This window comes from Canis lupus, chromosome 11 (assembly GCF_011100685.1).
Source record: "Canis lupus familiaris isolate Mischka breed German Shepherd chromosome 11, alternate assembly UU_Cfam_GSD_1.0, whole genome shotgun sequence".
In the NCBI taxonomy this organism is placed as follows: domain Eukaryota; kingdom Metazoa; phylum Chordata; class Mammalia; order Carnivora; family Canidae; genus Canis; species Canis lupus.
The window spans coordinates 1,017,446-1,039,764 of NC_049232.1; the positions used below are offsets into that span (position 1 = coordinate 1,017,446).

Sequence of the window (22,319 nt, forward strand, 5' to 3'; positions counted from 1 at the left end):
GAGGGCACTTGATGGGATGAGAACTGGGTGTTATACAATATGTTGGCAAATCGATCTTCCGTTAAAAAAAATCAACAGAATTGAAAGCCCAGAAATAAACCCACACATGTATGGTCAAATGATGCATAAAGAATAAGACAAGAATATGCAAAGGGAAAAGAGTCTTTTAAACAAATGGTCTTAGGAAAACTGGTAGCTGCATAGAATGAAACTGGACCGATTTTAATAGAATACCCCAAAATAAACTTAAAGTGTATTAAAGATCTAAATGTGAGACCTGAAACCATAAAACTCCTAGAAACATATGTAGTAATCTCTTGGACATATTCATAAACATGTTCCCTCAGCAACATGTTTACGAATATGTCTCTCCAGGCAAGGGAAACTAAAGTAAAAGCAAACTTTCAGGCCTACACCAAAATAAAAAGCTTTTGCACACTGAAGGAAACCATAAACTAAAGAATAAGACAATTGAGCTAATGGGAGAAGATATTTGCAAACGATATATTTAATAAGGGGTTAATATAGAAAATGTATAAAGAAATTATATAACTCAACACCAAAAAACAAACAAGAAAAATCTGATTGAAAAGGTGGGCAGAGGGGGCACCTGGTGTGGCTCAGTGGTTGAGCATCTGCCTTTGGCTCAGGTCATGAACCTGAGGTCCTGGGATCGAGTCCCACATTGGGCTCCCCACAGAGAGCCTGCTTCTTCCTCTTCCTATGTCTCTGGGTCTCTCTGTGTCTCTCATGAATAAATAAATAAAATCATTAAAAAAAAAAGAAAAGAAAAATGGGCAGGGGACCTCAATAGACATAAAAAAAAAAAACAAACAAAAGCACATAGAAGACCAATAAATATGAAAATATGTTAAATGTCACTAATCACGGGAGAAATGCATATAAGAAACCAGAATGAGATATCATCTCACATCAGTCGGAAAGGCAAGCATCAAAAAGATAAAAAACAGTGTTGGTGAGGATATGGAACTAAGGGAACTACCATGCACTGTTGCAGGAATATAAATTTTTTAAAAATATTTTATTTATTTATTTATGAGAGAGAAAGAGAGAGAGAGAGGCAGAGACACAGGCAAAGGGAGAAGCAGGTTCCATGCAGGGAGCCTGATGTGGGACTTGATCCCAGGACTCTCGGATCACAACCCGGGCCAAAGGCAGGCGCTAAACTGCTGAGCCACCCAGGGTATCTCAGGAATATAAATTGATACAACCATTATGGAAAACTTTATGGAGTTTGCTCAAAAGATTAAAAATAGAAATATTATATAATCTAGTAATCCACTATGGTATTATCTAAAAAAGACCGAAAACACTAATTCAAAAAGATATCTTCAAAAAAAAAAAAAGATATCTTCACTTCTATGTTTATTGCAGCATTATTTACAATAGTGAAAATCCAAGCTTGCATTGATAGATGAAAAGATAGTGGATGTATATATACATGTATGGACATATATACATATATATCTATATATACACATATGGAATATTATCCATAAAAAGGTAGCTTGCCATTTGTAACAATATGCATGGAAATAGAAGGTATTTTACAAAGTAAAATAAATCAGAAAGAGAAAAACGAATATGTAATTTTAATTATACGTGAAATCTGAACAAACAAAACAAGAAAACTGACTTACATACAGAGAATAAACTGTTAGTTGCAGCGGGGAGGTGGGTAAGGGAAAAGATAAAATAAAGGAGATTAAGATTAAACTTTCAGTTATAAAGTGTAGAAGTCAGAGAGATGAATACTACAACGTAGGGAACATAGTCACTACTATTGTAACGATGTCGTATGGTGACAGATGGCGACTGCACTTACTGTGGAGAGCTTTGAGTAATGTATGGAGTTGTTGAATCAATGTGTTTTACAGCTAAAACTAAGATAATGTTTTATGTTCATTATTCTTCAGTCAAAAACTGGTGCGTGTGAGGAGGTAACCTCTATGCTGGAGGAGGGAGTTGCTATTTGCAGGGAAACATCAGTGTTTACTGGGTTGATGGCAGGTCTGTTTTCTTTTTCTTTTTTAAAAAGACAGTTCTGTTTTTTTGTTTTTGTTTTTTGCTTTTAGATTTTATTTATTTATCTGAGAGAGAGCACTAGAGAGAAAGAGAGCAAGCACAAGTGGGGGGCAGAGGGAGACGGAGAAGCAGACTCCCTGGTGAGCAGGGAAGCCAATGTTGGGCTCCATCCTGGACCCTGAGATCATGACCAAAGGCAGATGCTTAACCAACTGAGCCACCCAGGTGCCCCAAAGTGACAGCTTTTTTGAACTATAGTTCACATAGATCTTATTTCTTCAAATACTTCTCAGTAAAACAGATGTTTGTTTACAAAGAGATTAATAAAAATATTTTTAACAGGAGCTTTGTGTGTGCTCATGGAGAACAATTACCAAATAGCAAAAGAAAAACCCAGGGTATAGGACATTGTATAGGAATGCTGCCATTTTAGTAAAAAGGAGAAAATAGATGTGCATATTTGTTCATGTTCAAAAATGGACCTGTAAGGATGACACAGTCCCTCTGGTACAGGCACTCGAGTGCCCATTGTGTGTGGAGGGACATATTATTGTATACATCTTATACCTCTTAAATTGTAGACAATATAGTGGATTTCTATTCAAAAAATAAGTGAAAAAAAAAAGCCAGAATATGGCTGCCAATGACACAGGTCTATTCTGTATTGTTTCCAACCCAACTAGGTATATCTATCTATTAATTCCTGTACTAGTCACCCAGAGTTAGCAAAGATTCGCTGGGTTTAAGGTTCCAGTACTTGAGAAGACTACTGTCCCTTCAGATACCAATTGCACTTGGGATTCCCAGGTCACTGGGACCTCCAATTGACTGTCTACGAATTTGAGGGTTCCTATAACTCCTTAAGGCTTCATAATGGTTTTAGAATGATTCACAGAAGTCAGAAAAGGTTTTTTATATACTACTACAGTTTTATTAAAAAGGATACATGATGGGTGAGATGTGAGAGAGAGTACACAGCTTCCATGCCTCTCCCTAGGGAATCAGGGCACATCAGCCTCCCAGAACATCAATGCAAACATCAACCAAGAAGACCACTTGAGCATTGGTAACCAAGATTTTGATTGAGGTTGAGGTTTCATTACATAGACAGGACTGGTCAAATCTTTGGCTACTTAATTGATCTCAATCTCCACCTGCCTTCTCCCCAGAGGTCCAGCTGACCCGAAGCCCCCATCCTCTATAACATGGTTGGTCTTTCTGGCCAGCCACTGACCTGAAGCTGCTACCTAGGATCCCACCTGGAATCACTTCATTAGCATAATAAAGTCAACTCCTTTCACTCAGGAAATTCCCAGGGTTTCTGAAGCTCTGTGCCAGGAACCAGGGACAAGGACTAGATACACTCTTTATTAGACTTCACCCCCAGGGAGTTTGGGCTGTCCCAGGTTAACAGGGGGGACATGAGAGTCATTTTCCAGGACTCAGCCTGTGTTCTCTGATTCCAGATTCAGATTCTGCCTGGCCTGGAGCCTGGGGCCTGGTTAGAGTGTCCTCTTGGGGGTCACTGAGAAGCCTCCTGCCTGGAATCCTGTGCCCTCCTCTCACTCATGATTTCAAAAACACACAAAATCACTGTCCATGGTGCCTTTCAGTTTCACTTCCTGGCAATGCCTGTGTTTCTCAGAAAAGGAGCCCTCAGAACTTTCCTTTCACTTTCTGTTCCTGGAAATGCAGGGCTCTACAATGTGCTGGCTGCCTCTTTACTATTGGCCAAATTCCTGTGAGGGTGGAACAGAGGCCAGAGATTATTTAAATCCCGCCAGCTCCTCACACACAGTTTAGACATTGCAAGTGACAGCTCTTTTATCTCTGCAGAGTGACCACACCAGCACACAGGACCTGTTCCAGTGCGAGGCCAGTCTGTGCAGAAGAGTGTTTCTGCCTTGGGCTGCAGGGAGCACTTCATCCAGGCTCTGCATTTTCTGCCCTGCCAGGGGACACATTCAGAGCTCAACTCTGACACCAGAAGTCTCTTTTCTTTCAGGAGCTGGTAAACAAGAAATCACTTTGGATAGAGTACAGATATAAACATAATATTATAGATCTGTAGGTGGAAGGGTGGAAGGGCCCCAATGCTTGATTTTTGGTGTTGTGCACTTGAGAGGCTGAGGGCAGGATGTCCGGTGGGTGACAGTAAGCCAGTTAGAAAATTTAACTAATGAGACATTTTCAGAGAGCAGTTTGAGAACAGGCTTTACTCCTGTGAACTGCAGAAGGATCATGTGAATGTCAGGGCTCTCAGTGCATAGGGGCTTTTCTCCAAGAGCTTCTGCCATCAGACATCCTCCATCTCATGCCTAAATACCTTTCCCTGTGGAGACAATGTATATATTATCTGTTAAAGAACAAAATTCAACTAAAGATTTTAAAGGACTGATTTTTTAAATTTAATGGTTCATGAATTAGGAAACATCCTATATAGCAAACAGAAAGGTGCTTCATTGTTCTATAGGAAATGAAATGTTTTTAAGGTAGAGAAGAAGAGAGAAAGAAATATCATTAGCACAGGGTGCATTGTTTTACTCAAGATCACTCTCCTAAAGAGAAGGAAATGGGTCTATCTGCAAATCCAGTGCTGATTAGGCAATTCTTACATTGGCTGATTAAAGTATACATTCCTGGAGGAGTGAATCCGTAGTTAGATTAGGTATTAGGTCTTGGTTTACTGAGTCGAGGCCTTAACTTAAGTGGCTCCTAAGGCCCTGTGACCCTGTGGCCCCATGGTCCTTCTTTTTCACAATTCCCCTACTTTGATCAGACTCTCAGCTTAACTCAGAGATATGATTAAAACATAGGATACTGATGCCACTTTCAGCTACTCTTCAATGGTTCTCACAGCTTTTTTTTTTTTTATCATTTGCATGGTATTCACATTCCATAATGTTTTTGCTTAATCTCTCTGATATTCACAGGTGATGACTTCGGGTTCACAACTTGGGTATCAGCCATCCTCTACATTCTTTTTATGATGTTCCAGTCTCAGGGAGATTAATTACTTGATGGTTAGCATCTGTGAAAACACATTTAAAACTTTTAAGAGCATACAATGCACCTAGTGGATTATTATGATTTTTAAAAACAGGATAATTTTCAATGATTAGAGTGCACTTTGGAGCCAGGATTCCCAAGACTCAAGTCCTCAAAATCAAATAAGTCAAAGAAAGACCCCATTGAAGGAGTCCTCTTTTTAAACTAAGTGGCTTGCTCAGTGATTTTATGTAGTCGTATTTCAACTTCCCCCGAAGTGTTAATCTGGATGCACCTGGTAAGGTTGGTCACAGTATAGACAGCTCTTGCTAAGCTAAAAGATAATCGGAGCCTGTTTTATTGTCAAGACAATCTTTGGCCAGAGACTCTAAGCATGTTTGTTGGGCATCTATTGTTTTAGGAATGGATTCTGCAATATCTTTTAGGTTACGAAAGGTTCTGGATTAAACAGTCATGTACATTTACTCTTAACTCGGGAAGTAGTGGCTCTGCAAGGGAAGCAAATTCTGAATCCTGAATGGACCACGGTTGGTCTATTTTCATTCATTTATGTAAATGAAGGGGATTCAACCAGTGAGATCTCTTAATTTGTTTATTATATATATTGTATATATATATATATTATTATTATATATATATTATTATATATATATTGCTTATTATATATATATATATTATATATATATTAGGGACAAGATTAGATTTTCTCTTAGCCTAAAATAAAAGGTTCTTTTAAATTCTGGAGTTTAACTCCTTTTTCTGAGCAATGGGTTCAGATGTACAGCTGAAGGCATTATATTTCCAGGACTATCCCAGAGTACAGGAAAAGAAAAGGAGAAAGGGTTTCACATTAGTTAAATTATGAAGACTTTATCTGTTGTCTTTGGTGAAAGCAGTCTGCCTCAATGTCAAGTTACTTAGCTTCTGCATCAATTTGATTTAGAAGTCTCTAGCATCTGTATAGGACCAGATGTCAGGTAAAGCCTTCTTTAGCTGTGAGATGAGTACCCAAGACTCAATACCTTCTAGTTTTGTAACAATGTCAGGGGTTGGCAGCACTTGGTAAGATCTTCGTCAATGGGGTTCAAATGCTGTGTTCTTCTGATGACAGTTCCAGAATATGGAGTCACCAGGCTCTTGACTATGACAAACAGGATCCTTTGAATTGGAATCTGGGAAGACTTCTTTAACCTGTTGATCACAGGCTTCGGTGAAAAACATTAGAGACTTTGCTATAGTTGGTCATGCTAGCACGAGACAACAAGGGATCAGCAGAAAGTTGTATATCAATGACATTAGTCTTCCAGTGACTATGTTGTGTGAAGTGAGTTTACATTACCCAAACAGAGTAATGCAAACATTCAACAAGTCCAAAGGCAATACCTTAGGGGCAGGGAAGTCATGTGTTTTTGGCTAGTTTAAAAAATTTAAGTTTAAGGGTTGCATTAGATCTCTCAAGCTTGCCTGATGATTGAAGGTGATAGGGCCAAACTTCCAAGAAGTTTGCAAGGTGTTTGTTTAGGCTCGTAAGATTTGTTCAATGAAACCGCTGTCAATTTACTGAAGATTGTGGAAGGTATATATAAGCTTCGTGGGAAACACAATTTAACAATTCCTTTGCTACCACGAGGGTATCAGCCTTTCAGCAGGAGAAAGCTTCAACTAATTGGGAACCACACATATATAAATAGAACATATTGATAACACATACGTGGTGGCAATTGAATAAAGACGAGGAGTGGGTATTCAAAAGTCCCAAAAAGAGGCAGGGTGAAGCCTCTGGGGGTTAAAGTAATTTTTTCAGGATAATGAGCCCGACAAGTCAGAAATTGCTGGTAGACTGTTTTCACAATTTTATACAAATCTCCTCTCAAATGTCTAGTCATAGTTTTAGTTATCTTAAATGAACTAACGTGGGTGATGGGTTGAAAAAAAATGGGGTTTGACAGGGAGACAAGAAGAATTAAGTAGCTGTCTTATATTTCCTAAGTGCCTGTTTGTTCAACTTACAGCCATTGGTTACCCATCTTTTTTTCTCTGGGTCAGAAGCAGTGTTGCCCTGTTACCCTGACATCAGAATGACGAATATCTCGCAATGAGGAATCCGTTTTGCAGTAGTGGAATGGATATTATCCACATGTGCCACAATCTTTATAGATTCTTTTGGGGGCTGCCTTTGCGTGAATGTCAGCTGGAGCATTTTCCTGATATTCTTGGGGGTAGTTCTTTCAGTGTGAGCCTCAGTTTTGATGACAGCAATTGCAGAAGGTAGGAGAGTAATTACAAGTGATAACATTATACTAGGACATATCAAATTTCCAAGAATTTCACATAATTCCGGAACACTTACATACCTATACAAATACAACATAAAAGACAGGATTTTTGTTTTCTTTTTTTAAAAAGATTTTATTTGTTTATTCATGAGAGACACAGAGAGAGATGCAGAGACATAAGGAGAGGGAGAAGTAGGTGCCTTGCAGGGAGCCTGATGTGGGACTCGATCCCAGAACTCTGGGATCACACCCTGAGCCAAAGACAGACGCTCGATTGCTCAACCACCCAGGAGTCCCAGGATTTTTGTTTTCTAGGAAGATCTCTTAAATGGTAAGAGAAATTTTACCACCTGTTACTAAAAGTAGATCAAATGTTAGAAAAGCAGACAAAATTTGTCCTTTTAACAAATAGGAAATGAAATTCTATTTTGCACCAGTTTATATTTGCATTAAATGTATTCATTCAAATGTTAGTCAGTCCTGATCATAAATAAAATTCCTTTCTAAGGATTCCTTTTTCACAATTTTTGTACAACTTTCTTTTGCCTAAAGAAAAAAGTACATCTCTGGGTCATGTATATTTTTTAACAAAAAGCAACACTTTTTGTTTTTTTGTTTTTGTTTTTAAAGTAGGCTCCATACCCAACATGGGGCTTAAACTCATGACCCTGAGATCAAGAGTCTCATTCTCTTTGGACTAAAAGCCAGGTGTCCCGATTTCATTTTTTTTTAACCAAAAGCGCATGCCCAACTTTACTTTCATTCAAAGATGTTTCTTTTTTCTATTTTTAGTTGCTTTGACCACATACATTAATTAGAGTTCCTAACCCTTAGAAACTTTAATTTCTAGGGAAAATTAAGTAGTAAGCAAGAGTAAACGCTCTGTTAGATTAGTGTTCTTTAGATTGGCAAATTTACAAATACACGTCATAACTTCTAGAAACATGTCTTTTTATAGTACAACTATCAATATAGCATACCAAGAAAGTTTGCCAACAGACCTGCATTTATCTTTAGTTTCTCAGGAATAAGCCAAAATTAGGTAAACATGATTAGCAATTAATATTTCATTATTTTATTTTATTTGTAAATGATCTAAATATTTACTGAATTTAACTTAAATCACTACTGATTCTAATTCAGTGAAACTTTAAAGTTTTAGTTTATTAAAAGGCTTTTGGAAATTATTTCAAATTAACTTCAAATTTTTAAAAATTTAATTTACGTATATTTAATTTAATAGTTTTTAAAAATTGTGTTTAGATTACTCATAAAATGAGTAATCAATTATTCTCCCAAGCTACTTTTTATTTTTATTTTATTAATTTCTACTGTTTTTTATTTTAACTCCAGTACAGTTAACATGCAGTGTTATATTAGTTTCAGGTGTATGATATGATTTAACACTTCTTAATTACTCAGTGCTCATCATGATAAGGGAATGAAGTACTCTTAATCCCCTTCACCTATTTCACCTTTTCCTGACCCACCTCCCCTCTGGTATATCCATTAGTTGTTCTCTATAGTTAAGAGTCTGTTCCTTGTTTTGTTTATTTCTCTTTTTTATTCCCTTTGTTAATTTGTTTTGTTTCTAAAATTCCACATATGAGTGAAATCATATATTTGTCTATCACTAACTGACTTATTTCCCTTAACATTATAGTCTCAGTTCTATCCATATCATAGCAAATAGCAAGATTTTGTTATTTTTAAAGAATATATATACATACATATATATACATATATATTTCTTCTAACATATATACATATACATATACATATCTTCTTTACTCCTTCATCTATCAACAGACATTTGGGCTGTTTCCATAATTTGGCTGTTGTGAATAATACTGCTATAAACATAGGTGGACACATATCTTTTTAAATTAATCTTCGTGTATTTCTTTGGGTAAACACCCAGTAGTCAAATTACTGGATTGTAGGGTAGTTCTACTTTTAACTTTTTGAGGAAACTCCATACTGTTTTCTACAGTGGCTGCACCAGTTTGCATTCCCACTAACAGTGCTTTTTTCTCCACATCTTCACCAACACCTGTTGTTTCTTGTGTTTTTTATTTTAGCCATTCTGTCAGCTGTGAGGAGATAACTCATTGTGATTTTCATTTGCATTTCCCTGCTGGTAAGTGATAATGAATATATTTTCATGTATCTGTTGGACACTGTATGTCTTCCTGGAGAAATATCAATTCATATCTTCTGCCCATTCATGAATTGATTATTTGTTTTTGGAGTGTTGAGTTTTATAAGTTCTTTATGTATTTTGGATACTAACCTTTTATTGGAAATATCATTTTCTAGTATCATTTCCCATTTAGTAGGTTGTCTTTTAGTTTTGTTGATTGTTTCCTTTGCTGTGAGAAGCTTTTTATTTGGATGAAGTCCCAATATTTTATTTTTGCTTTTTTTTCCCTTTTACCTCAGAAGTTGTATATGTAATAATATTGTTATGGCTGATGTCAGACATTACTGCCTATGTCTTCTTTTACAGGTTTTATGGTTTAACATTGCACACTTAGGTCCTTAATGCATTTTTAGTTTATTTTTGTGTATGGCATAAGAAAGTAGTCCACATTCATTCTTCTGCATGTTGCTGTCCAGTTTTCTGAATAGCATTTGTTGACGAGGCTGCCTTTTTCCATTGGATATTCTTTCCTGCTTTTATAATACTAATTGACCATATAATTGTGAGTTTGTTTCTGGGCTTTCTATTCTGTTCTACTGATCTGTGTATCTATTTTTGTGTCACTACCATACTGTTTTGATTACTACAGTTTTGTAATAGAATTTGAAATCAGGAATTAGGGATTTTCATTGGGTGTAAAGTAAATTAATTCCCTATAAGTATTTTTGAGGTAGTGAGAGAGAGCATAAGGGGGCTAGGAAGAGAGAGAAGCAGGCTCCCTGCTTAGCAGGGCTTCATCCCAGGACCCTGAGATCATGACCTGACCTGAAAGCGGACATTTAACTGATTGAGCCAACCAGGTGCCCCTCCCTATCAGTTTTTATCGTCGTTTATCAATTTCACTGAATCATTAAATGTCAAGTCCCTAATTAACTGTGCAAAGTGATGTTCACAATTTGGATGACTCTACCAGGACAGTGAAAGCACATGTAATTATGTTTTTGCATTAATTCAAGTTTTGGATAATTTTTAATAGTTTAATGGAAGTAATAATTGGTGCATGATAGAAAATTTCATTTTCTTCCAAGCTTTGTGTTAAGACCATTGAGTGACCTCCTAAGCTTATTATAATTACTGCTATATAAATTCTGTAATCAGAAAACTCCTTAAATCTTAGCCTGAGCTTTGAGCTGTACAATGAAAAATCAGAAATGTATTTATAGCATATATATTTAAAAACACAGTATATAAATCATTTTCTTCTGTAATCAGATATGTCTTGATGTCTGCATTGTAAGACTGTGGAATATATTTTTAATTTCCAAAATAGCAAAATTTATTAGCTGCATCAGACCCTATCTACCCTATTAGGATCTCCCAGGGGGAGCAAAACACTACCCTATCCAAATTTCAGTTGAATTGATATGGCTTCTTGCATACTCTCCTTCATTACCTTGAAACTGGCCTTATTATAGTGACTTGTGTTATCAATGATATTCTGGGAATTCTGAGGTTGGGGGTGAAAGCCTTGCAGCTTCCATATGGATCGCCCACGTAGTGTTTCTGAGAGCTGTGCTCTGCCACGTGAGAGGATTTGGAGAGGCCACAAATAGGTATCTTAGCTGGCAGTGCTGGCAGAGTTTGCCTTCCAGCCATGCCAGCCTGGGCCCCATAAACATGAGTGAAGCGATCCTGGACCTTCTATACCACTTATTTGCAACTAAACATCATGCAGTGACTGCCATTGATGCTGCCTGGAGCAGCTCAGCCCTGTTTGAGTTACTGACCCACAGAATTATAGGATGTAGTGGCCTGTTCCTTGTTTTAACCAAGTTTTGAGTAGTTTGTTTTGCAGAAATAGGTTATTTAAGTAACTGTAGATACTAAGTAGGCTGTAGATGGTAAGGTCATGTGAAGATTAGAAAGTTACTATCCACTACCAGTTTATAACTGGAAGAGTCCTCTGAGGTTCAAGGACTTCCTCCTACTGGTCCAGGTTAAGGAGAAAAAAGAGAGACACTAAGTCCCATGAACTCAAGGTCTTAGAATCAAAAGTCCTTCAATAGAGAATAAGAACCAACAGCTGTTGCTCCCCAAACATCTTCATTGGAAAAAAAGAGGAGTGGGCTAGAGCTCAGAATGGTGTAGGGAAACCATACTTTGTGGCCCTAGAGTGAAGGGAAGAGATTGTCCCATAAGTGTGATATTATTCACGAAGAGGATGTTATGAAAGCTCAACCTGGACCTGCCTGGCAGGCCTGGGAAATGTCATATTTTTTAAGCTTTATATTTATTCTAGGGAGTTCCCTTATTTTCCAAAACTTGTACTGTTTTTCCCACCAATTCTCACATTTTATTTTTCCAAGATTTTTTGTTGTTGTTGTTCTCTGAATGATTGCTATGTATAGCCTCTAAGTTTTGTGAACAAAATTGTCAACCAGCTGCTATTTACTGAGAGGATACTATGTGCCAGGCAATGATTTCAGGGTAGGGATATAATTTCTTATCTCTCTAACACTAATGAGAAGCTTTTTGCCTACTCCCTCATTTGCCTCTGATATCTCTGAGTTGCAACAGCCTTGCAGTCTGTGCAGATGTCTCAGCTTTTCACTGCATCTGTATCTTTGGGGCAAATCCCCAGTACAGCAACTGCTGGGGCAGTAGGGGGGCTCTAGTTTTAGCTCCTTGAGGAACCTCCACACAGTTTTCCATAGTGGCTGCACCAGTTCACATTCCCACCAACCATGCAAGAGTGTTCCCCTTTCTCCACATCCTCTCCAACATTTGTTGTTTCCTATCTTGTTAATTTTCCCCCTTCTTACTGGTGTGAGGTGGTATCTCATTGTGGTTTTGATTTGTATTTCCCTGATGGCCAGTGATGCGGAGCATTTTCTCATGTGCTTGTTGGCCATGTCTATGTCTTCCTCTGTGAGATTTCTGTTCATGTCTTTTGCCCATTTCATGATTGGATTGTTTGTTTCTTTGCTGTTGAGTTTAATAAGTTCTTTATAGATCTTGGATACCAGCCCTTTATCTGATATGTTATTGCAAATATCTTCTCCCATTCTGTAGGTTTTCTTTTAGTTTTATTGACTGTTTATTTTGCTGTGCAGAAGCTTTTTATCTTGATGAAGCTCCAATAGTTCATTTTGGCTTTTGTTTCCCTTGCCTTCATAAATGTCTCTTGCAAGAAATTTCTGTGGACAAGTTCAAAAAAGGGTGTTGCCTGTGTTCTTCTCTAGGATTTTGATGGCTTTTTGTCTCACATTTAGATCTTTCATCCATTTTGACTTTATCTTTGTGTAAGGTGCAAGAGAATGGCACAGTTTCATTCTTGTGCTCGTGGCTGTCCAATTTTCACAGCACCATTTACTGAAGAGACTGTCCTTTTTTCCAGTGGAATAATTCCTGCTTTGTCAAACATTAGTAGACTAGAGAGTTGAGGTCCATTTCTGGGTTCTCTATTCTGTTCCATTGATTTCTGTGTCTGCTTTTGTGCCAGGACCACACTGTCTTGATGATCACAGCTTTGTAGTAGAACTTGAAATCCGACATTGTGATGCCCCTGGCTCTGGTTTCCTTTTTCAATATTTCCCTGGCTATTTGGGGTCTTTTCTGATTCCACACAAATTTTAAGATGATTTGTTCCAACTCTTTGAAGAAAGTCCATGGTATTTTGATAGGGATTAGACTGAACGCATAAATTGCCCTGGATAGCATACACATTTTCACGATGTTTATTCTTCCAATCCATGAACATGGGATATTTTTCCATCTCTTTGTGTCTTCCTCAATTTCTTTCAGAAGTGTTCTGTAGTTTTTGGGGTATAGATCCTGTATATCTTTGGGTAGGTTCATTCCTAGGTAACTTATGCTTTTGCATGCAAATGTAAATGGGATTGACTCCTTAATTTCTCTTTCTTCAGTCTCATTGTTAGTGTATAGAAATGCCACTGACTTCTGGGCATTGATTTTGTATCCTACCACATTGCTGAATTGTTGTATGGGTTCTAGCAATCTTGGGGTGGAATCCTTTGGGTTTTCTACGTACAGTATCATGTAATCTGCAAAGAGGGAGAGTTTGACTTCTTTGCCAATTTGAATGCCTTTTATTTCTTTTTGTTGTCTGACTTCTGAATCTAGGACTTCTAGTACTATGTTGAATAGCAGTGGTGAGAGTGGACATCCTGTTGTGTTCTGGATCTTAGGGGAAATGCTTTCAGTGTTTCCCCGTTGAGAATGATATTTGCTGTAGGCTTTTCATAGATAGCGTTTAAGATGTTGAGGAATGTTCTCCTTATCCCTACACTCTGAAGAGTTTTGATCAGGAATGGATGCTGTATTTTGTCAAATAGATGCATTCTCTACATCTATTGAGAGGATCATATGGCTGTTTTTCTTCTCTTGTTGATGTGATCTATCACGTTGATTGTTTTACGAGTGTTGAACCAACACTTGCATCCTAGGGACAAATCCCACGTGGTCATGGTGAATAATCTTTTTAAAGTACTGTTGATCCTATTGGCTAGTATCTTGTTGAGAATTTTTGCACTTGTGTTCATCAGGGATATTGGTCTCCTTTTTGGTGGGGTCTTTGTCTGGTTTTGGAATCAAGGTGATGCTGGCCTCATAAAACGGGTTTGGAAGTATTCCTGCCCCTTCTATCTTTTGGGCAGTTTTAGTAGAATAGGTATTGTTTCTTTTTTACAAGTTTGATAGATGGCAGCCTGGGTCCCTTAGCGGTTTAGCGCCACCCTCAGCCCAGGCCATGATCCTGGAGACCCGGGATTGAGTCCCTCCCTGCATGGAGGCTGCCTCTCCCTCTGCCTGTGTCTCTGCCTCTCTCTGTGTGTATCTCTCATGAATAAATAAATAAAATCTTTTTTAAAAAGTTTGATAGAATTCCCCTGGGAAGCCATCTGGCTCTGGACTTTGTGTCTTGGGAGGTTTTTGATGACTGCTTCAATTTCCTCCCTGGTTATCGGCCTGTTCAGGTTTTCTACTTCTTCCTGTTCCAGTTTTGGTAATTTGTGGTTTTCCAGAAATGCATCCATTTCTTCTAGATTGCCTAATTTATTGGTATATAGCATGCTCATAATATTTTTTTAAAATCATTTGTATTTCCTTGGTTAAGTTGTGATCTTTCCTTTCTCATTCATGCTTTTATTAATTTGAGTCTTCTCTTTTGTTTTTAATAAGGCTGGCTAATGGTTTATCTATCTTATTAATTCTTTCAAATAACCAACTCCTGGTTTTGTTGATCTGTTCTGCTATTCCTCTGGTCTCTATTTCATTGAGTTCTGCTTGAATCATTATTAACTCTCTTCCTCTGTGTGGTGTAGGTTTTATTTGCTGTTCTTTCTCCATTTCCTTTGGGTGCGAGGTTAGCTTGTATATTTGAGTTTTTTTCCATTTTGTTGAGGGAGGCTTGTATTTCCCTCTTAGGACTGCTTTTGCTGTATCCCAAAGATGACAGAGTCATCTTTCAGTGGGATGCTCTTTAACCTCCACGTGTTTGAGTGTATTTCAAATTTCTTTTTGTGATTGAGTTCTATTTTCAAAGCACTGTGGTCAGAAAATACACGGAGAGAATCCCAATCTTCTGGTATCAGTTGAGACCTGATTTGTGACCCAATATGTCATTTATTTTGAACAAAGTTTCATGTGCACTTGAGAAGAATGTGTATTCAGTTGTGTTGGATGCAAAGTTCTGTATATAACTGTGAAATCCATCTGGTCCAGTGTATCATTCAAGGCCCTTGTTTCCTTGGTGCTGTTGTGCTTAGAAGATCTGTCATTTGCAGAAAGTGCCGTGTTGAAGTCTCCTACTATTAGTGTATTATTATTAAAATATGTCTTTACTTTGGTTATTAATTGATATACTTGGCAGCTCCCATATTAGGGGCATGAATATTCATGATTGTTAGGTCTTCTTGTTGGATAGATCCTTTAAGTATGATATAGTGCCCCTGTTCATCTCTTACTACAGTCTTTGGGATCAACTTTATCTGATATGAGGATGGCTACCCCAGCTTTCTTTTGAGGACCATTTGAATGGTAAATGGTTCTCCAACCTTTCATTTTCATGCTGTAGTGTCCTTAGGTCTAAAATGTAGACAACCAATAGATGGGTCTTGCTTTTTTTATCCAGTCCAAATCCCTGCTTCTTTTGATGGGATCATTTATCCCATTCAAGTTCAGAGTAACTATTGAAAGATATGAATTTAGTGTCATCGTAATACTACTCAGTCCCTGTTTTTCTGGATTATTTCTTTGCGCTTCCTCTTTCTTTTCCAGGGTCCCCCATATTATTTCTTGCAGATCTGGTTTGGTGGTCATATATTCTTTCAGTTTCTGCCTATCTTGGAAGCTCTTTATCTCTCCTTCTATTCTGAATGAGAGCCTTTCTGGATGTAGTATTTGTGGCTGCATATTCTTCTCATTTAGTACCTTGAATATATCCTTCCAGCCCTTTCTGGCCTGCCAGGTGTCTGTGTAGAGATCTTCTGTTAATATGATATTTCTCCCCATATAAGTTAAGAATCTCTTGTCTCTTTCTGCTTTGAGGATTTTCTCTTTATCTTTGGAATTTGCAAGTTTCACTATTAAATGTCATGAGGTTGAATGGTTTTTATTGATTTTGAGGCGGGACCTCTCTATTTCGTGGATCTGAATGCCTGTTTCTTTCTCTAAATTAGGGAGGTGCTCAGTCTGATTTGTTCAAATATGCTTTCTGGCCCTCTCTCCCATGCAGCGCTCTCTGGAACCCCAATTATATGTAGATTTTTTTCTTCTGAGGCTATCATTTATTTTCCTTAACCTTTCCTCAGGGTCTTTTAACTGTTTTTCTCTTTTTTCCTCAGCTTCCTTCCTTGATATCAACTTGTCTTCTATGTCACTCACTCTTTCTTCTACCTCATTAGCCCTCATTTTTAGGACCTCCAGTTTGGATTGCGTCTAATTTAATTGTTTTTTAAATTTTGGGCTGATTAGATCTAAATTCTACAGTCATGAGGTCTCTTGAATCCTTTATGCTTTTTTCTAGAGCCACCAGTAGCTTTGTAATTGTGCTTCTGAATTGGCTTTCTGACATCTAATTGCAATCCATATTCTCTAACTCTGTGGCAGAGAGTACTGTTTCTGCTTCTTTCTTTTGTGGTGAGTTCTTCCTTCTAGTCATTTTGTGTAGTGCACAGTGGCTGTATGAGTGGGCTGAGTCAAGAATATCCTCCACAACCTCAGTAAATTTCACCCTAGATGATACTGACGAGGTCAGAGACCAGATATTGCAAAGAAAGATCATAATGAAATAAAACAAATGGACCACTGAAGTGAAAAACAAATTTTAAAACAAAGTAGTAAAAATTAAAAGGCCAAGAATCCCAAAGAGGAAGAAAAATGAAAAGAAAAAAAGGAAGAGAAAAAAGTAAAGAGGAAAAAAAAGGAGAAGAAAAAAAGGGAGGGATTGGGAGATGGTGGTGGTGACAACATTGTAGTGGAGGGAGAATGTAGTCCACCTGAGGGGTCCCAGTTGGTGAATCTCTTGGTTCTGAGTATATTAAGTTCTGTATGTTAGAATATGCTGAGTCCCAAATTGATATATACCAGAAATACTCATAGAAAGCCCCAACATTGACTACCAAAACATAAATGAGATAAAAGAGGGGGAGGGCAAATGGGAATGAAGAGAGAATATAATCTCACAGAGTGAACCAGTATGGTATACCACTTGGTTCTGGGTGCATGCTGGTCATGTTTTAGAAGGTATTAACTTCTGCCACTGTAGAACAAAATGACAAAGGGAAAACACAAAAGAAAAGAAAACAAAAAAACCCATCTCATATATCTCCCAAAAATAAGTTGGGTATTTTGAAGAGAATCTAGACATGGAAAATATATCTAAGACCTGTAATTGTACAAGTATGAAAGTCTAAAAGGAAGAAACTTAAAAATGAGGAGGTGGTAAAATATTGTAGTTAAGGTGGAAAAAGAGAAAAACATTGGAAATTTGTAGTCTGATATAAAAACGAGTTGTACTGGAAAAAGGAAAGAAAAAAGGAGGGGTACCCTCTGGTTCTATTTATGGTAAATCCCTGGAACTTTCCAGCATTGCTTGGTCAAGAACTTCTTCTTCCCCTGTTCTTCCAGCTGGCGTTCTGGAGGAAGGGTCTGCTGTGCTGATTCTCAGGTATCTGTGCCTGGGGGTGATACCGCATCCCCTGCCTGGTGCAGGGCTCTACGGGAGCCGTGAGGCCTGTGTTCCCTGGTGGCCCTGCCTCTCCCAGGCACAGGGTGAAATGAGGAGGAACAACAACAATGCCGGCGGCCTGATTTCCAGCTCTGGAGTCAGCTCCCCACTAGTTAACTAATGCAGTCTCCCAGTCCACGCTGGCCTAGATGCCCCCAGGTTGGTGCAGGTGTGCTGATCTGCACAGCTTGCAAGGCGCCCAGCGGCAGGAGAGTTTTCACTGTCCTGTGCCCTCCCCGCCTCCACCTGTCCCGGGGGAAGTGCAGGATTGTGGGCTTTGTCTGCTTGGCGCCCCGGGATCTAGGCCCTGTGCTGCTGGAATCGTGCTTCTGGGGCCTGAGGCTCCTGAAGGCATCATGATGCAACACTTCTGTCTGGAGCCGCCTGCCTAACCAACCGGCTTTTCCCAGATGCCCTGCCTAGTGGGCGCTCCAGCTCTTTACCGAGATTGGCCCATGGTGTGTGGTGAGCTCTCCCTGGGGTGCACTTCCTCTATTAGTGAGTCCGTGAAACTGGAAGCTTCACTGCCCCTCCCGCTATTCTGCCCGATTTCCCTGCTAAGTGCTTTTCCATCCCGGAAGAATCCGGTGCAGATTTTTTAAAGTTCCTGCTTCTTCAGGCGGGGTTTTCCTGTCCTGGAGGCTCTCACTGCCAGCTTTAGCTTGGCTCCTCCTGGTGCACCCCCACCTTGATTCTTTTTTATTTTTTTCCACCTTCCTACCTTGCTAGAAGTGAAAACCCTTCTCTCTATAGCATTCCAGCTGTTCTCTCTTTAAATCTCAGGTCGAATTTGTAGGTGTTCAGGATGGTATGAAGGCTAGGTAAGTTGGTGGGGCCAGGTGAGTTGAGGACCCCTTCTCCGCCATCTTGCCCCATGCCCAGTCTTAGGTATTCTCATTCCAGAATGTTTCTTCAGCCTGAGGCAGCCAAGAGCTCTGTCTTTCTTGCTTGTATCCAGGTTTGCCCTGTGTGCTCTGAGACTCACTGCACTGGTACTGAGGCAAAATTGACCAAGAACAGCAGTACCAGCAGAGTGTGTTGGTGTGAGACTTAGAGTAAGTAGGTTAGGCAAGCAGTGTGGGCACTCTTGAAGATCGTTATTGCCATTTGCTGAAGATCATTATTGCTGAGGGGTGGGGAATGGGAATGGCACCAGCCAGCTCTTTTGGAGGAAGGGTCTGCTGTTGCTGTTGCAAGGAAGGGGTCTCCTTGCTTGTTGCTCTCAGGGAAACACTCTCAGAGGAGCTAATAATCTCCCCCGTGTGTCCCAGGAGTTTTTCAGATTTCTTTTTTTATGTTGTCTGTCTCTGGTTTGTTTGTCTGCCTTCTCTCCAGGAGCAGCAGAGTGTACTCTTGGCTCTATCCCAGCCAACCCTGTTGACATTTAAAACTCCAAACTTTAGGGATGTTTTGTGGCTGGGAGCCTGTGCTGGTCTTCTGGGGAGGGTCTTTTCTCACAGGGACTGATGGAGGCAGATTTGTTGGAGATGGGCAATCATGACAGTGTGCAGGGGCAAGGTGACTATGCAGCCAGTGTTAGGGAGAAACCACTCTGAGCAAGTGGCTCTGCATCTATCCTGAGGGGTGAGGAAGGAAAATGGGGTCTGTTCACTCTTTTGTCCCCTAGAGGCATCTCTGTGAACTCTACCTCTCATAGATGCACTCCAAGAAGAGTGAACAATCTCTCCTTCACATGCCTTAGGCCTTCCTCAGATCACACCATCTAACCCCAGGTTGTCTGCCTGCCTTCTCTCCAGGAATAGGGCAGTGCCCTCAGGTCTCTAACCCAGGGAAGCCTATCAACTTTTAAAAGTCCAGTCTTCATGTCCCACTGGTTGCAAAAACTCATGAAAATAAGCCCCTCTCATTTTTCTAGCATATGGCTTTGGGGAAGCATTCTCCTTTCTCTCTTGCCTTTCTCCATGACCAGGACTGCCTTCTCTCTGCAGCACCCATGATCCAGTTGTGTTTGAGGGAGGAGGCCAGCTTAGGGTCCTTCTACAAAGCCACCATCTTAGCTCCCCCTTCCCCAGTACTTCACTTATAACTGAAACTTTGTACTTTTTGACCACTTATTCCAATTCACCCTCCTCTCACCCTCTGCCTCTGCCTCTCCATGAGCCTGACTCTTTTTCTATAAATTTATGTCATTTTAGTTTTAGATCCCACATATCAGTTAGATCATGCAGTATTTGTCTCTCTCTGTCTGGTTTATTTTACTTGGCACAATACTTTCAGGGTACATCCATTTCATTACAAATGATAGAATTTCCTCATTTTCTATGGTTGAGTAATATGTTTAATTTTTGACAACCTATTGAACAGTTTTCCAGACGCTTGCTGTTTCTTTTTTTTTTTTAAGGTTTTATTTTTAACTAATCTCCACACCCAACATGGGGCTCAAACTCATAGCTGCAAGATTAAGAGTCTCGCCTTCTACTAACTGAGCCAGCCAGGTGCCCCAAGGCTTTCTGTTTCTAATCTAAGTGCTGTTGCAGTGAGTTGGGATCTGATACCCTCAGTTTGGTATAACAAATCTGATGATCCTCTGCCACCCTGTGCACTTGGTCTTCCTAACTCCCCTGCCTTTCCTATTTCTGCAGGTCACTCCACTGATCAGAGACATGACACAGCCCAACCATTCCCTTCACATCCCGTTATCTACATCCTTCACATCTATTGTTCCATACAATATGGGATGGACAGTCTTACCTAAGGCAACTGCCACAAACATTGAAAAGGCATTGGGAGATGGGAAGTTGCTAGAGGTGGTCTCTATGATTAGGGAGACCCTAGAGACAGTATCCAGTGCCCCAGTAAGCATTGCAGTGACTGGGGATTCTGGCAATGGCATGTCCTCCTTCATCAATGCACTGCGGGAAATTGGGCATGATGAGAAGGACTCAGCTCCCACTGGGGTGGTAAGGACCACCCAGGTTCCCACTTGCTACTCTTCCTCCCATTTTCCCTACATGGAACTATGGGATCTACCTGGAACAGGGACAGGCACCCAAAGCTTGGAGAACTATCTGGAGAAGATACATTTTAGCCAGTATGACCTTTTCATCATCATTGCATCTGAACAGTTCAGCATGAATCTTGTGAAGCTTGTCAAAGCCATCCAAAGACAGGGGAAAAGGTTCTACATTGTCTGGACCAAGCTGGACAGGGACCTCAGCACACGTGTCCTTCCAGAGGAACAAGTCCTGCAGAATATATGGGAGAATATCCAGGAAACTCTCCAGAAAGTAGGAGTGTGTGAACCCATCATATTCCTGGTCTCCAGCTTTGAGCCCTTATTGCATGACTTCCCAGAGCTTAGGGACGCCTTGAACAGGGACATTTCTGATATCAGATACTGTGGTCCCCTAGAGAACCTGTCTGACACCTGTGAAAAGATCATTAATGACAAAGTGACTTCTTTTCAGGAGCAAATAGGCTCAAAGACTTTCCAGGACATCCTGGGCATCCAGGATGAAGATGATCTGGGGCAGTGTCTGATAGCCTACCACTTGTTCTTTGGTGTGGATGATAAGTCTCTCCAGCAGATGGCCCAGAGTATGGGGAAACCCATGGAGGAGTACAGGGCCATTATGAAGTCTCAGGATGTGCACACTGTCCTCACCGGGGACTGGGCATTATCTTGCATGAATTGTAAAACAGCATCTTACTTATATTCGATTCTGAGCTATATCCCGTTCTTAGGTGATACTGTTATCAACTACCTGAGAGTGTGGAAACACAGACACTTCCTTGAAATAGTTGCCAAGGACACCAGAAGCATTGTGAAGAAAATCCTGACAGACTCCATCATCTGAAGAATTGACATCATCAGACTCCTTCTGGAGGGAAGTCAGGACATCTGGGGTCCTCTCACACTGTATCCTTTCTGAATTCTCAGTCAAGCTCATTATTTCCACTTTCATTGGTTCCAAGTTCCTCAAGGCAAATGAACTGACTTGTTCATTTTGAACCCATGCCAGGAAATGCTAAAATATGTTCTACTTCTTGTCACTTATTAAACAAGCTGGATTCAAAGGTGAAAGAATTTACTCTGTGACAGTTTCATTCTGACATTCCCTTATCACTTAACATTAACACCCTTTCTCCAAGCCCTCTTGGTTTCCCATGTCCCTTCAGTTCTCACTTCTCAGTCCATGGACTCACAAAGACATGCCCAGATGCAGAGGGGAGAACATCCTTTGGGATTTTTCTTTTGGGGAAATATGATGGAGAATGTGTGTTCTGCTATTCTTTGAAAAGTATCCAAGGCTGAGAGCCAAGATCAGTCTGGTATCCTGCAAAAGCTCTGTCCTAATACTTTTCCTCAGCAATTGCACAAAACACATATACAGAAAAGGATACAGGAAATGGACACAATGGCCACAGTTACTGGGATTGGAAAACTGTTGAATGCATAAGCAAAACTGACTATTGTAAGTAGTAACACTGCCTCCCACACACACCTTCCAAGAATTCATGCCCTTCACATGCACATGCCCATGGTGGGCCTGTAATAAGAAGTAGTACCTGTTAGATAATATGTCTTATGAATAAATATTTGTCAACTTAAAGTTACCTGCTATGTTGTATTCTT

At 39.7% G+C, this 22,319-nt stretch overlaps 2 protein-coding genes across 3 annotated transcripts in view; one reads left to right on the forward strand and one right to left on the reverse strand.

Moving 5' to 3' along the window:
• Positions 1-22,319, reverse strand: part of LOC481472 (T-cell-specific guanine nucleotide triphosphate-binding protein 2-like) — a 297,728-nt gene that overhangs the window by 262,804 nt on the left and 12,605 nt on the right.
• LOC481473 (immunity-related GTPase family M protein) lies at positions 3,644-22,296 on the forward strand. Of its 2 annotated transcripts, XM_038551690.1 has the most exons (3): positions 3,644-4,057; positions 9,413-9,471; positions 20,326-22,296. In XM_038551690.1, the coding sequence occupies exon 3, from the start codon at positions 20,347-20,349 to the stop codon at positions 21,538-21,540; it is 1,194 nt and encodes a 397-aa protein (XP_038407618.1). In that variant the 5' UTR covers positions 3,644-4,057; positions 9,413-9,471; positions 20,326-20,346; the 3' UTR covers positions 21,541-22,296. The 2 variants fall into 2 exon arrangements, with proteins under 2 accessions (XP_038407618.1, XP_038407619.1); XM_038551691.1 differs by lacking the exon at positions 9,413-9,471.